The sequence below is a fragment of the Macrotis lagotis genome, chromosome 5, assembly GCF_037893015.1.
Source record: "Macrotis lagotis isolate mMagLag1 chromosome 5, bilby.v1.9.chrom.fasta, whole genome shotgun sequence".
Taxonomy (NCBI): domain Eukaryota; kingdom Metazoa; phylum Chordata; class Mammalia; order Peramelemorphia; family Peramelidae; genus Macrotis; species Macrotis lagotis.
In genome coordinates, this window is record NC_133662.1 from 240,123,426 (window position 1) to 240,138,971 (window position 15,546).

The 15,546-nt window shown below is 48.9% G+C and overlaps 1 protein-coding gene across 8 annotated transcripts in view; it reads right to left on the minus strand.

Moving 5' to 3' along the window:
* Positions 1 to 15,546, minus strand: part of MYO18A (myosin XVIIIA) — a 154,594-nt gene that overhangs the window by 20,838 nt on the left and 118,210 nt on the right. For all 8 annotated transcript variants that reach the window (XM_074189103.1, XM_074189099.1, XM_074189100.1 and 5 more), the window contains 12 exons: positions 15,417 to 15,528; positions 14,673 to 14,800; positions 12,620 to 12,774; positions 10,002 to 10,125; positions 9,681 to 9,881; positions 8,256 to 8,366; positions 7,512 to 7,616; positions 6,208 to 6,354; positions 4,803 to 4,916; positions 2,056 to 2,172; positions 1,079 to 1,162; positions 484 to 621 (listed from right to left, as the gene is read on the minus strand). In XM_074189103.1, the coding sequence (XP_074045204.1) occupies positions 484 to 621; positions 1,079 to 1,162; positions 2,056 to 2,172; positions 4,803 to 4,916; positions 6,208 to 6,354; positions 7,512 to 7,616; positions 8,256 to 8,366; positions 9,681 to 9,881; positions 10,002 to 10,125; positions 12,620 to 12,774; positions 14,673 to 14,800; positions 15,417 to 15,528 (1,536 nt within the window). The remainder of the gene's footprint in view (positions 1 to 483; positions 622 to 1,078; positions 1,163 to 2,055; positions 2,173 to 4,802; positions 4,917 to 6,207; positions 6,355 to 7,511; positions 7,617 to 8,255; positions 8,367 to 9,680; positions 9,882 to 10,001; positions 10,126 to 12,619; positions 12,775 to 14,672; positions 14,801 to 15,416; positions 15,529 to 15,546) is intronic.

Genomic DNA, 15,546 nt, shown 5'->3' on the forward strand with positions numbered 1-15,546 from the left:
GGAAAGAGGGTCCTGTCATGAGAGATGGGTCCCAGAAAATGGAATGGAAGCCTCGACCCTGAGCTACTCTGCTGAGATGGATCCTTGTGGGAAGCCTATGCACCATAGGGGATAGGGACTCTAATACTAACTACCCACGGGACCTCAGGCAAGGAACTTCTCCCCCCCAATTTCAGTTTTCTCATCTGCTAAACAGGTTGCTTAAGCTGCATGGGATCGGAGGGCCTCTTTAGCTCAAGATCGATGATTTATATAGAATCCTATGATCTTAGTTTGAATCCTCCCTAGGTGACTGTGGGTAAGTCCCCGAGTCTCAGTTTCCTGATCTACAAACTAAGAGAAGTGGATTAGTCTCTGTTCAAAGTCTCTACCAATTTATAGTCCCATCTCCTCAGATAACTATCACTGACTTGTGGCCCAGGGCCCCGTCTGCCTTTCTATCCAAGGTCAGGTTGTCTCCCAACCCAAGAAGACAGTACACACCTCCAAGCGCTTCACTTGGGTCTTCTCAAATTCCAGGCGAGTCTCCAGCTCCCGGATCTTGGCTTCCTGTCTGCTCACCAACGATTTGTCCACCATGGATTGCTCCAAAAACTCCACTTGGCTTTGCAAAGCTTGCATCTGGGAGGAAGAGGAAGAGGAAGAGGATAAGGAGGAGGAGGAGGAGAGGGAGAAATCACCAAGGGCCTTTCCCAGCCCACGGACCTAGCCCAGGACCAGGGAAGGAGCAGGGTCTGAGGACTGGCTGGGTAACAAGAAGAGATAACAAAGGAGGCTCTGGAGGAAGGGCAAGAAAGGCATGGGGGTCAAGCCAGAATCCTCTCCCACCTACTCTGGATATTGCTTCCCCTGGTCTGTACTTTCTCTACAGAGAGTAAAAGGGAGGCTCAAGACCCAAAGGGAACCAGAAATGAGGAAGATCAAGTCCTGAAGTCTGCCAGGGGACCAGGAAAGGAGTTCAATGGGCATGTGCCCTTCCTCTGGGACCTGAGAGCCCTCTCTGACAGCCCAGGGCAACCCTTCCCCAACACATAGGTAACCCAGCATCTCTTTTTCCAGCAAGCAGAAGGCCTTGTACCTTCTCCTGAAGCTCCTGCTTCTCCTTATTGGCCTCTTCCAGCTGAATCTGGAGGTCATTCATTTGGGCCAGGTCCCGGGAAGCCTGGGGAAAGAATGAAGATGGTCATCTTCCACAGGGCAGGGGCTTTGGTATTTTTGCCTTTCTATCTTTGGAGGCAAAACTCCAAACCAGAGTCTGACAAAACAGTAGGGACTTGATAAACGTTTGAAAATTTTTTATGGAAAGAGGAGTTTGATTGGGGATAAACAAGTCCTACCCCAAACATCAGAGTCAAGTGTTGATATTAAGACACAGGACATGCCTTTGATATCTATCAATTCTTCAAGTATTAAGACCTACTATGTGGGAGGCAGCTAGGTGATGCAGTGGATAGAGCACCAGCCCTGGAATCAGGAGGACCTGAGTTCAAATCCAATCTCAGACACTTAATAATTACCTAGCTGTGTGACTCCGGCAAGTCACTCAACCCCATTGATTTGCAAAAATAAAACAAAAAACAGACCTACTAAGGTAGACACCATACCAAGTGCAAAGAGTGAAACTAGCCTGCCCTTGGGGAGCTGATGTTCTAACGGGGGGGGGGCAATAAGGATGTATTGAGAGGGATCAGGAAAGGCCTCTTGAAGGAAGAAAGGGGAGCTATGAGGTAAGGGTAAGGAGGGAGAGCATTCCAGGCATGAGGTCTTGCCAATGCAAAGACAAAGAGGGGAAATGCGAGTTATAAGTGAGGAGCAAAGAGGAGGGAGCCACTTTGGCTATGCTGAAGAGCATGGGAGTCCTGGGGAGCTCATGTCCAGGGAGACTGGAAAGGCAGAATGGGGCCAGGTCATGGGGAGCTTCCAAAGCTGAACAGAGGAGTAGACAGTTTGCCCTAAAGGCAACAGGGAGCCAGAGGTATTTATGCAAGGGAGCAGTGCCTGCGTTAGTTCTGTGTTCAGACAAGAAGAGGGAGCGTAGACAGGCAGGGGCCATACCTGTGCCACGGCGGCCTTATGCTTCTTCATGAGCTCATTCATGTCCTCCTGGTCCTCCTCCAGCCGGCCCTGGATCTCGTTCTTCTCTCGCTGAAGGCGGCTCACCTGCTCCTCTAGCTGGGGAGAGGCAGTAGACGGGACTGTCAGGGTCCAGACTCAAAGGGTGAATCCAGAAGGGAGCTGCTCCTGAGACAATCGTCTTAGACAGGCTGCTAGGCCCTCTCCAGTGTCAGTTCCTCAGCCATGACAAGGTGCAAAGTACCAGGGATCTGGGTTCAAATCCTGCTTTGGACATTTCCAACCTGTGGAACTCTGTGAATCTTGTCCCACCCCTCTCTTCCCCATTAGACTGTACTTGAGAGCAGGGATTATTTTTTGCCTTTCTTTGTATCTCTAGCATTTAGCATAGTATCTGATGCTTGGTAAGTGCTTAATAGATGATTTCCTCTTGGAGGCCTCAGTTTCTTCATCTGTAAAATGAGAGGATTAGCCTAGGCAGTGTTTGGGGGTGCCTGCCACTTTGAGAAATATGATCCCAAGATATATCTCAGTAATGAGGAACCATGGATAGAGCCGGAGGCTGAGGCAGCTAGGTGGGGCAGTGGATAGAGCACCGGCCCTGTATTCAAGAGGACCTGAATTCAAATCCGGCCTCAGACACTTAATAATTACCTACTTGTGGGACCTTGGGCAAGTCACTTAACCCCATTACCTTGCAAAAATAGAAACCAAAAAAACCCCAGAAAGATCCAGAGACTTGCCAGTAGGCATGGGCTCTCACTCCGACTCTCCTCACACCTAGCTGTGTATGTCCTGCAGGTTACTTAACAACCCTAGACTTCAGTTCATCTTCTGGAAAATGAGAGGCATTGTACCAGGTGGTCTCAGAGTGGTCTAAATACTTCTAGGATCCTATGGGTTAAGTTTAAATCCTGCTTCTGACACTTACTACCTGTATGACACTGGGCAAGTCACTTAACCATCTTGGACCTGTTTCCCTATCAGCAGAATGAAGGGGGTTCAACAAGATGGTCCCTGAGGTCCCTCCTCATTGCAGATCTGTGAACAGATACTGCTTCTAGGGCAAGAGAGAAGCATCTTTCCCACATCCTCATGCCAGAGTTGAATGCCCCCCAGTGTATGATGGACCTTCCAGAGCACCCCCTGAGATGTCTCAGGGGAAGTCCTCAGATGAAGAAACAAATGTCTTCATGGAGCAAACAGCCTTCAAGAAAGGACTGACTCCCTTGCCTTGGGCAAAGCCTGTGGGGAAAGTCTTAGCCTTGGTGCTCAGGTCCCTGCTTTGGATTCCTACCTCCCCAAGGCCTCGCTGCACCCCCAACTCTTCCTACTTCTGGGAGGAGACAGGGGAGAGGAGAAGACAGACAACAGTGGCTCTAGCAAATAAATGAACCTATTAGCCTGTAATTCCAAACCAAAACGACTGTGTTGGCTCCTTCTCTGCCCCATCCATCTTGTTACCAGGCTGTGGGGAGCTGGGGAAGGCCTCAGCCAAGAAATTTATTAACTTGGATTTAAATAAAATGGTAATTCTGTAACAGCCTTTTTTAACACAATTAGGGAGTTTGAATCATTCACCTGCAAACTGCTGAGGAGCTCAAATGCCACAGGGGTAAATCAAACCTGGGAGATTGGCATCTCTTGATAGCCCCCTGGCTGTCATGGGAAGTAGGAGGGGCTCCCCGGCCCCCAATCATGACTGCCTCGAACCCTCTGCTTCCTCTTAGTGCTGCCCCCCCTCCCCAGTCCCCTGGCCCTAAGCAGGTGCCGGTGGTTCAAATCACTATAATGAATTCTCCGTCAATAGGCCGAGAGGGAGGCGAGGAATTAAAAAGAAGACATTAAATAAGGGCTCTAATTACCCTGTGCTTTCCATCAGCAGGCCGGGTCTGGGCAGGCGGGGAGCGGGGAAGAGCATCCTTCCCTCTTACTGGTACTTCTATGGATCTCTGGGTACCTGTTTACATCATCCGCCACATTAGCTGCCTTTATTTATGAGGCTGTGGCTGTGGCCAAGCCCCCCCAACACAGGTGCTTAAATAGGGAGGAAGGACCTCCCTGGGTTTGTCTTCTCTCACCAGCCTGATCCAAAGCCACCTCCCCTTCCTATGGGGGCAGAATTTTCCACTTGAGGGGGAGGAGGTTGGGGATGGAAAGAGAAGAAGGTGGTAGGGTGAGTCCATTTCAACAGCCCTGATCTAAGGCAGTAGGGAAAGGAGCTATTTAATTTTAGAAGCCAGTGGAAAGACCCCCCCCCCAGCTCTGACAGCAGAGGGTCTGGATTCCAAGGTCATCTCTGATGCTTATTACTTTGCTCTGTCTGACTTGATGGGCTTTGAGACCCCTTCCAGCCAGAAATCTATGATGGAGGATGCTCAGGTTAGAAGGAGAAAGCGAGAAGGGAAGAGATGAAATTAGGAAACTTAGATTTGAATCTCAACTCTGATATTTACTACCTGTGTTGATTAAGTCATATCACCAATCCTGTGCCTCAGTTTCCTTAACTGTAAAAAGGGGAGATTTCCATTTTCTAGATTTATAAAACCTTGAAAACTCATTGCCTGTATAACCTTGGACAAAGCACTTTGACTCTGTCAAGGAAGGTGATGAATCAATGGAGAGTTTCTGAAGGACGATTAGTCTGGAGAGGGTCAACAAAGCTCCATCTCACTCCAGCCCCCACTGCCCACCAATGATAGCATCATCTCCCTTTCCCGAGTTCTTACCCCTGTCTTGGCTTTGGAGATGTCATCAATCTGGAGGTGAAGGTCTTCGATTTCTACCTCCATCGCCTTCCTTGCCTTCACAGCGGCTGCACAGGTGAACTCTGACTCTTCCAGCTGAACAAAGAGTCCGCCCAATGGGGAACAGACAGTCAGAGATGCCCCCCACCCTAATCTTCAGGACAGATGGGCAATGTAGTGGATAGAGGGTGGGACCTGGAGTCAGCCCAACCCCAGTCTCAATCCAGACCATAATTCTAAACCAATCCCAAAACTCTTATCTAGTTATCTATCTTTTCTGTCTATATATCTTCTTATTTACCTATTGATTTTCTTACATATCTATGTGGCTCACTTCTATGCATATATCCAGCCAGCTCTCGATTTTCCTATAGCCATGTATGTATCATCTATTCATCTATGTCCACTTAGGTATGTGCTTGTGTCTTCCCAGTCATCTATCCTTCTATAGATTATCTATCTATAAAGATACTTACTAGCTCTGTGACCCTGAACAAGTCACATTCACCTCTGTCTGCCTCAGTGTCCTCATCTGCAAAATGGAGGACCTACCTCTCAAGATTGTTGTGAGGGTCAAATGAGAGAATAATTATAAAACCCTTAGCAAAATGTCTGGCATATTGTGTTACATAAATATTGGTTGTTAATATTATTTTTGTTATTATTAATATTGCCATAACTGTCTGGGCACCTCCTAAGGGGGGGGGGACATTTAGAATATTTCTTTTTTATTTTTTTTGTCTTTGCATCCCTAGCACAGTGCCAGTACCTAGTACGTGTTTAATAAATGCTTGATAAATGAATGCATGTCAGATAGATTGGGTCATCTTTTATGAGGATTGTGGGATCAGATTCAAGTTGGCAGGGCCAGAGGAGGACCCTTCTGATCCGACTGGCATGAAGTGGTCTCCCAATCCTGAATTCTGTCATTCTGATCCTATGATTCTCTTGACCAAATGGGTAACACTGGGTACAGATTGGGGGTGTTGCTTCAGTGGCCTCTTGGGGCCTTCAGAGACTTTGGGAAAGGCATGATGGAATGTTTGAAGGGAGGGGGATGTAGCAACTGGAGGAACTCTGTCTTTCCCTTTGCGATGGATCAAAACTCAAGAATGGCAGAAGAACCAATTATAGCTTGATTTAACAAATTTGTAAGCAAATATAAATGCCTACATGTAGGCTGCTGTGTTAGCAGCAGAGATACAAAGGGTGGAGTGCTTGCTGACTAGCGGGACCCCAGGGGCCTGAGTTCAAACTCGGACTCTTGATGACTTACCACTTGGGTGACCTGTCTGGGTCTCACTTTCTCCTCCAGTGGGGTTAACTAGATGACTCCTAAGGTCCCTGCATGACTGGGGTGAATCCCGGGGCCATCACTCAAAAGTACCTGGTTCTTGAGCTGGGCGATTTCCCTCTTACTGGGCGCATTGTTCTTCAGATGATCCAACATGATCTGGGCATCTGCCAGCAGGGCCTTGGTCCTTTTCAGGTCCTTCCGTAGGCGCTTCTCAGATTCAAGATCCCTCTGACTCACCTGCATGAACATGGGTTGTGAGGCCTTGCTGGCCACCTCCTCACCATTCCCCAATTTTATCCCCACTATTTTAGGAGGTAATCACTTTGCTCTCCAGACTTCTCACTAAATACCTTCCCACCCTAAGGTCCCACTCTCCTGACTAGTGACCCCCTAGTCCAGATGCTTCAGGAGAAGGCCCCCAGGCTTCACTTTGTTCTCTGAACTTCTCCCCTCACTCACCAGTTGGCCCCCTGCCCTGCTCCCTCCCAGATCTCCTGTAGGTGCTGCCTTTTCCCATTAGATGTGAGGTATTTGAGGTGGGGTCTTGTCTTCAAGGCTTAGCAAAGTGCTAAGAGCTTCATAAATCCATTTATCAATCAATCCATCTATTTATATATGTATCCATTTATGCTTGTGTGTATCTATTTCCCCAGGTATCTGTTCATTGTTTTCTTTTTCTATTAATCCAACTATCTTATCTTTTTTCTGTATCTATCAGATGCTTTTTCTTTCTTTAGTTTATCTAACCATCTTACCTATTTTTAGTTGAGTATCTATCTAATCAGCTATCCATCTATTCTATCCATTTCTCTGTATACCTATTTATCTTTCTCTAAATCTCTATCAATCTATCCCTCAGTCTTATCCATCTATCCAACTATCTGATCTATTTCTCTGTCTCTCTCTGTCTCTCTCTGTGAATCTCTCTGTCTCTCTCTGTGAATCTCTCTGTCTCTCTCTGTGAATCTCTCTGTCTCTCTCTGTGAATCTCTCTGTCTCTCTCTGTGAATCTCTCTGTCTCTCTCTGTGAATCTCTCTGTCTCTCTCTGTGAATCTCTCTGTCTCTCTCTGTGAATCTCTCTGTCTCTCTCTGTGAATCTCTCTGTCTCTCTCTGTCTCTCTCTGTCTCTCTCTGTCTCTCTCTGTCTCTCTCTGTCTCTCTCTCTCTCTCATAGTCCTGAAATCCCCCTTTGATGACTTATAACCAGCCCTGCCTAGGTGAGCAGAGTCCCTCTTGGGGGCCATTCATGGCTGAGGGGCTTGGCCCAGCCTTTGACCTCTATGACCCAAAATGGTTCTTGGAGAATATGGGGTAAGGGGATGGCAGCCTGGCCAAGTTCTGCTTGCTGCTATCACAGCCTCCCAGCTGATCCCCATCCCCAGCCCTTCCCTACCTGGTCACTCAGGGCAGTGAGCTTGCTCTCCAGGTCTCTCTTCTCCCGAAGAACCTTCTGCTTGTCTTCATATTCCTCCTCGAGCTGTGTCTCCATCTGCTTCAACTAAAGCCATGGGGAGGAAAAAAGAAAACATTGGCTTCTCTGGTGCCTATCCACATATCCAAGAAGCATACAAACCCCACTTTTCCACTGAGTTCCTTCTACATGAGGACAACAAGAGGGGGGAAGCATAAGTTAGACTGGGTGCCAAAGATGCCTTGGAGCTCTGGGACAACCTTTCCAGGCCTCAGTGTCCTCATCTACAAAATAAGGGAAATGGGTGGGCTAGGGGACCTCTGAGGTCCCTTTCAGGTCTGGAGCCAGGAAGCCAGAGACAGCAGGATGATTAGCCTGAGTAACAATCAGGAAGGCCCAGAGGCCGATCTCCAGCCTTTTTTCCTTCTCCATAGACCATCTTGGAAGGGAAGCAGGGTCTCACAGATGGTTAAGATGCTGGGGGCAGAGGCAACCCCCAAGGACCAGGAATCTCTTGAATGTGGCCTTCCAAGAAGGTCAAAATAGCATTTGGTGGAGGATTCCATGATGCTAGGCTTGGGCAGGCTATTCTGGAGGTGTCATTGGGTGACTGTCCCCCCAAAGGCTTGCAGCACAAATACCCAAGTCCTAGGGAGGATGGGGGAAGGAATGGGGAGCCCCAAGTGGTTTGGTACTGTGTCTTAGTAGTTAAGTGGACATCCTTACCTTCTTCTGGCATGATTGGCGGGCCTCTTCGACTTCCTCATCTCGGCCCTCAATCTCCTTTGCGTGTGTCTGTCTTGTTCGCTCCATCTCCATTTCCAGTCGAAGCTTGGCCTGGAAGCAGAGGAGAGGAGAAGTCCTTCAAGGAAGTTCATTCCCAGTACCCCAACACAATCAATCAAGTAACAAACACTAATTAAGCATCTACTGTACCCCAAGCCATGACAAAAATGCAACCATCCCTGCCCTCAAGGAGTTTATATTATATTCTATCATGTTTTTTTCAAAATGGATTTTCATCAACATATTTTGTCTTTAATCTCCTAGATTCCCCCAGTAACAGCCCCTCCTTTCAAGTCCCAGCATTCTTTGGTATTATATGCTATTCCAATCCATGGTGGAATAGACATGACTGGTCCCAATATTTTACTGGTGTGCTCTGCTAAGACAGACTGGCTCCCAGTCTTAAAGAATTGCCCAAGGCAATGAGATAAGAAATGACTTACTCAGTGCAGATTTTTCTGACTCTGGGGCCAATTTTCTATCCACTATGCAACACTGCCCTTCAGAGATACTTATTTAAGAAGATAGAAAATCTGTACAATTCATAAAGATCTTTTTTTGAAGGGGAGGGGGAAGGCATCAGAAGTTGGAATCATGGAGGAAGAACTGAGCTGAGCTTTGAAGGAAACCTGGAATTTTAGACAAAGAAGTAATGATGGAGTACATAGGACACAGCCTTGGACAAAGGCTAGGCGATGGGAAATTGGGTTTCATGGGGGGAGGGCCAGTAAGAAGGATAGTTTGACTGGATGGCAGAATTCATGAAGGGAATGTTTCCTTAGCAGGTGATATTCAAAGCCTTTTCCAGAGGTAACTTCTCACCACCTCCACCCAGACCGGCTCCCCTTTAATTTCATCTCCTTCTTTCACAAGGACACAGGTGTGTGACTGGCCTTTCTGGAGAAGGTAAATGTCCTTGCTGGGTGGTGGCTGGTCATCTACAGAGAAGCCTAGGGGGCTGGCACCATGAAGATCAAATAGGATAGGGGGAGCTAACAGAGAAAAGGGGGAGGTTTCCCTCTTCAGGCTGGATGAGAAGGCATGGGCCTCCTACAAAATTCCCCAACTATCCAGGCAAACTCAGTGAAGCAGTGTACTAGATCCCAAATCCATGAAATCTGAGTTCAAATTCAACCTCGGACATTTAGGAACTGAATTTAGGAACTGAATGACCCTAAGTGAGTCACTTTACCTTGGTGTCCCCAATTGTGATATAGGGACAAAAATAGTGGCTACTACCCCCAGAGTTGTTGAAGGAACCAACTGAGATATCTGTGAAGCAGTTAGTACAGAGGAGGCCCTGGTTTCCTTCCTTCCTCTGACAGTGGCTGTCTCCTTTTTTATCAGTCCCCCTCCCCCCCTTACCTGTTCCAGCATCTGGATGGTCCCCGCCTGCTCATCCAGCTCCTCTTCCTGATCTTTGGTTTTGGCTTCCAGGTCCCGGAGCTGCTTCTTGATCTTGGCCAGAGAGGCTTCATCCTTGGACTCCTGAGATGAGATGTCCTGGAGCTCCGCCTCCAGGGAGACCACCTTCTGGGTGAAGCCGGCAATGTCCATGTCTTTTTCCTAAAACAAGAGAAGAAAATGGATCATCCCTATTTCTGACTCTGGGGACGATTTTTTTAGGGATGGATGGGGTTAGTGAGTTTGGGAGACTGCTGATGGGGGCTTGGAGCCTCTGCTCACCTCCATCTGCTGTTTCAGGCTGAAAACTTCAGCCAGGAGAGCATCCTTCTCTCGGTGAAGCTTCTCCCGCTGTAGCTTTTCCCGCTGGGTCTCCTCGTGGGCCTGGGAGAGTTCACTGTCAAACCTGGAAAGGACAGAACACAGATCAGTGGAGACCATCACACCGAGGGGTGGTACATCTGTCCTACTGCCTCCAGAGATGACCGGGCCCTTGTGGGCAAGGGAATGGAGCAGAGAATTCTGGCAGGAAGCGGACTCTCAAGACCTGGGGCTGGAAATCACCTTGCAGACCATGTAGTCCAACCTTCTCATTTTATAAAGGGAGGAAACCTAGACTCAGGGAAATTAAGTGACTTGCCTAAGGCCACACAGTTTCTCTGATTCCAAAGCTAGAGCAATATATTGCACTGGCTCTTTGGTTAGGAGCATCTAGGTGGAGTCAGGAGGATCCGAGTTCAAATCTAGCCTCAGATACTAGCTGTGTAACCTTGGGCAAATCACTTCATCCTAATTGCCTCAAAAACTCAAAAAGGATATGCTTAAAAAAAGATCAAGCTGTGGCCTTGTGGCAGTTAAATCTCATCTTCTTCCCCTGAGGCAGTCAGGTTTAGGTCATTTATTCTGCCCCATGGACATAGGGAAGTCTAAGAGGCTCCTCCCTCATCAGAATGTAAAGAAACAGAACATCAAACCCTTTGTCCCAAAGCTGTTACCTGAGAGGCAGCATGGGACCTGAAATAGGGAAGAACTGAGTTCAAATTCAACCTATGCAGGTCTCAGTTTCCTCATCTGTAAAATGAGGAGGTTGGCCTGGTGTCCCTTCTAGTTCTTTTTTTTTTTTTGTAAGGCAATGAGATTAAGTGACTTGCCCAAGGTCACACAACTAGGTAATTATTAAGTGTCTGAGGCCGAATTTGAATTCCAGGTCCTCCTGACTCCAGGGCTGGTGCTCTATCCACTGTGCCACCTAGCTGCCCCCAGCCCCTTCTAGTTCAAACCATCTCATCCATGTGGGAGGCCCTGGCCAAGATGGGGATCCAAGCAGCTTCTGAGGCAGACCTTGGGAGCAGGCACACCCTGCCCAGGAGCCCCACCCCACAGGGCTGCCACTTTCCTCTCCCTTGCCTCCCTGCTATGCCCAATTGGCAGTAAGCTTGAGCAGGCACATGGTTGGGGGGCGGTCTCTTTTTTTTCCTCCTTCACTTGTCAGCCTTTCATTTCCCGCCCAGAGACTCTAAAGAACCAACAAATTGCTGAAATTCCTCTTCCCACCTTCTCTGAATAGCTAAATACAGTCCCATCCAAAACTGAGATGCTGGCACACCCCCTCCACAAACTCCGGGCAGTCAAACTTAATAAATTGCCTGGCAGGGGGGGCTCCATAGCACAGTAACTAGCCCAGGCTGGCACTCTCATCCGGGGCATTCAGGGGAGAGGTGGCTGCTGAGGATGCCTGTCTCTGGGGAGAAGATGGGTCCTGGAGACTGCTGGGGGCCTGGGACTCAAAGTGACCATAAACAGGCCAAATATCTGGCCTGGCTATCAAGGCCTTTGCCCCCAATTTATTCTGAAGGCTCGTTACAGATGTGGAAATAGCCCTTCACCCAGCCCTGGCATGTTGGCAGAGGCCAAGCTCATGGTCTCTTTCTTAGGAGTAGGAGGGATCTACAGGGGAATAAGCCCTTCCTTCCCTTCCCCTCCCTGGGCCCCCATAAGTCCCTGAGAACTGAGGACAGAAAGTTCAGTGGCATCATGGTGAGAGGTTTCCTTCTATAGCTCTTGCCATTCAATGGCCATTGCTCTTACTTGAGGTCTCAGAGGCTTGATGAGGTCAACAACCATTTGGAGGAAGGTGTGCCCAGGTGGCACCAGCCCTTTGATATTGATAGAGGTACCTCTCCTCCTCACAATGGAATCGGGACCCGTTCTCATTCCACTGGGGTTCCCTCTGCTCCCCAGGGAAGCACAGGCTCCTAAGCTTTACCTCCTCTCTTAATGAAGAAGCCCCCACTAGGGAAATTAATTTAGATTGGATTTCCTCCAGTGAGGGTTTTGGCCCCCCTCCTTGGCATCATTACCATAATGAGATGGAAGGATCTCTCACTCTGCAGTTTAATGGCATCAGAGTCAGGAGGGTGGGGTGGGGGTTTCTGTAACTGAGTCAAGTTGAGTGAAAGGGAACAGGGGCTGGCAGAGGTTGGGGGTCCTTCAAGGAAGGGGAGAGCCCTGGATTCTGGGGAACCCTCAGCTGCTGCTCTATCCTACCGGGTTCAAGTTGGTGACGAACTTGGCCTTAGCAGTGGAGTGAAGAACGTGAGAGTTCAGAGTAGCCATAAATGGGCTCAATATCTGGCCTGGCTACTAAGGTCTTTGCCCCAAATTTATTTGGAAGGCTCATTGCAGATGTGGAAATAGTTCCTCATCTGGCACCTGGAATGTTCATCATGGCCTCTTCTTTTCTTCCCAGCCCAGGGTGGATGGTGGTTGGGGTCCTGTACAGTGTATCAGGGAATCTTTTAGCATGAGGGACTTGGGGCATCCCTGCCTTGACTGAGAAAGAAAAGGAAAGAGTGCCTGCAAGCCACGGCAGGGACCCAAGTTGGGCCCGAATCACCTACCTCCTCTGCTTCTTCTCCAGCTCATGGTTGCGGACCTGCTGGCCCTCCAGGTGAAGCCTTGTGTCCTGCAGCTCCGCTGTGAGGCGCTGACACTTCTTCTTCAGCTGCTGATGGGTCCGTTGGCTCTCATCACTATCGGCCTGAAGGTCTACCAGCTGGGGAGCCAAGAGGGTGGGGAGTCAGGGCAACTCAGGAGCCATGGGACAGAGATGGCAGAGCAGGGAAGCAAGATGTGGGGGTCAAGTGGGAGAGGGGATCGGGGAAGAGAGACAGAGGGAAAGAAGGAGAAAGGGAGAGGAGGGAGAAGAAAGGGAGGGAGAAATAGGGAAGAGAGACAGGAAGAGGAAGAAGGGAGGAGAGAGAAGAGGGGAAGGAAGATGGGAAAGAGAGATAGAGAAGGGGAAGAGGAGGAGAGAAGAGGGGAGAGGGAAGGAAAACAGAGGAAGGGAGGAAGGGAGGGAGAGGGCAGGAAGGAAGGAGAGAGGGAGAAGGGAGAAAGGGATAAAGGGAAGGAGAGAGTAGGAGGAAGAGGAAGCAAAAAAAGAAGTGAGAGAGAGAGGAGGAGGAAAGGAGATGGAGAGAAAGGGAGGGAAGCAAAGAGGGAGGGGAAGAGGAAGGAAAGAGGGAGGCAGGGAGAGAGAAAAGAGAGAGGGGAGGAGAGAAAAGGAGGAGAGAGAAAGAAAGAGAAGGGAAAAAAGGATAAAAGAAAGAAAAAGGTAGGGGAGGAGTGAGAGAAAGGGAGAGATGGAGGGAATGAGAAGAAAGAGGGAGCAGAGAGGACCGAGAGAAGAGTGAGGGAAGGAGAGAGAGAAGGAGAAAGGGAGGGAGGAGAGGGAGACAAGGAGGAAGGAAAGGAGAGAGGAGAGACAGAGGAAAGATGGGGTTAGGGGGATGGAGAGACTGGGATATCAGGTTGAAGGGGTTGAGTTTAACATCAGGAACAGTAACTTATTGGGTCAGAAACAGAGAAGTGACTGATTCCAGACACAGACTGAGACTTGCTTTGGATGCAGCTGACTTGGGAAATGATCTCACACATATGCTACAAGGGTTTCCTCCTCCCTGTCCCCCATGGGGTGATTAAATTGTTTTAATAAAAAAAAAATTTGACTTTTGATAACTGAAATTAAAATAAAGAAAAAATAAATAGTTCTAGAAAGCTTAAGAGAAATAGAACACCAGCCCTGGAGTCAGGAGGACCTGAGTTCAAATGCGACTTCAGACACTTAGTAATTACCTAGCTGTGTGGCCTTGGGCAAGGCAAGCCACTTAACCCCATTGCCTAGCAAAAATCTAAAAGAAAAAGAATCCAAGGGAGGGAAGGAGGGAAGGAAAGGAGGGAAGGGAGGAAGGAAGGGAGCATTGTTTAAGTGTGTTTAAGCTTTGAGGATCCAGATACAAGGTGAGCTGGCCTCTGGCTGGGGTGGGGGGCAGGGGGGCAGTGGAGGAACAGGTAGCTTCTTTTCTGAAGCCACAGTGACACTGCTGTGATTCTGTCTAAAGCCAGAGGGGAGGAGAGGTGGGGAGGGGTATGGGGAGGGGAGGGGGGGAAAGGGGACCAGAGAGGACCCATCTGCAGACAGGTCAAGGAGTAGAATGTGAAGCATGGTCTGGCCTGGGTCAGGCGGCATCTGCTGGGCCAGGTGAGTTTTCATTCTTTGGGTCACTACTCACCCCCAGGGAGGAAAAAAGACACTTCGAGGTCAGAAGTCAGGGAACTAGGATCAGGACATAGGCCATGTGGGACAGTAGAAAGCACCCTGGCTTTGGAATCAAGGGACCCAGGTGCCTCTGATGCTTACTGCCTGTGTGACCATGGGCAAGTCAATTATTTACCCTCTCTGAACCTCAATTTCTTTATCTGTAAAATAAGGGAAGTAGGTCTAGCTGACCAATTCGAGATCTCCATCCCCTTCAGGGGGACTTCAACACCAGGACCCTCCCAGAAAACTCGCCAAGCAAACAAAGAAGGGTCACCCTAACCACCTGGCTACCAAAAGCCTACCAACTGGTCTCCCATGTAGTGCTGGCTCTCTCACCCCACCACACTCACCTTTCTCTCCAGCTGCCTCTTATTTTGCTGTTCCACTTCCAGCTTGTCCTCAAACTCCTGCTGCAGCCGCTTCTTGGTGAAGTCAACCTCTCTCACTGCCCGCTCATATTTGAGGCGCCACTCCCCACCTGCATGCAAGGTATGGGAAAGATTGAAGGGCAGGGCACCTCAGGGAGGGGCAGGCATATTGAAGAAGAGCTGAGCTAATGATAGAGTATAGGATGAAGTGGTGAGGTGGTTTGGAGCTGGAGGTTCAAGCAGGGCTCTGGGGAGGGCAGCATCTCCTCCTCCAGTTAAGGCTGAATGGCCTCTCCCCAACTCAACAGGATCCCCACCACCCTGATCCTAACTGAGAGAGGGAATCTGTGGGGCTATGTGTTCTTGGAGCAACGGATCATAGGTCTTTTGGATATGGCGGTCCCCTTGGGCAGGCTAGTGAAATCTACAGACTCTTTCTCAAAATACTATTTTTAAATAATCAAAGAAAATGCTCGATTTTAGTGGGAGGTAATAACAAATAAAATATAATTTTAGTTCATAGATTCCTTGAAATTTGTCCAGAACCCCTAGGTCAGTTTAAGAACCCTCGAGAAGGATCCCTAAGGACCCTAGCGTCCTCATCTGACAGGTAAGAAGACAGAGGTCTGGAAGGGTAAACAAAGGTCTGCTCAAGGGCTCCCAGGTACCCAACCCTAGGGTCTCTGACTCCTTGCCTACCACCCCCACTCCTGGCTAGACACTCACCCGAATCATCATCATCCATCTCCCCATTGAGTTCAGTAGCTCGGATAAGCCTGGCTTCCATCACCTCAATCTCCATCGCCTCCATTTGCTTCTTCAGGGCATCATACTGGGTCTGCAGTGTAGGAGGGCA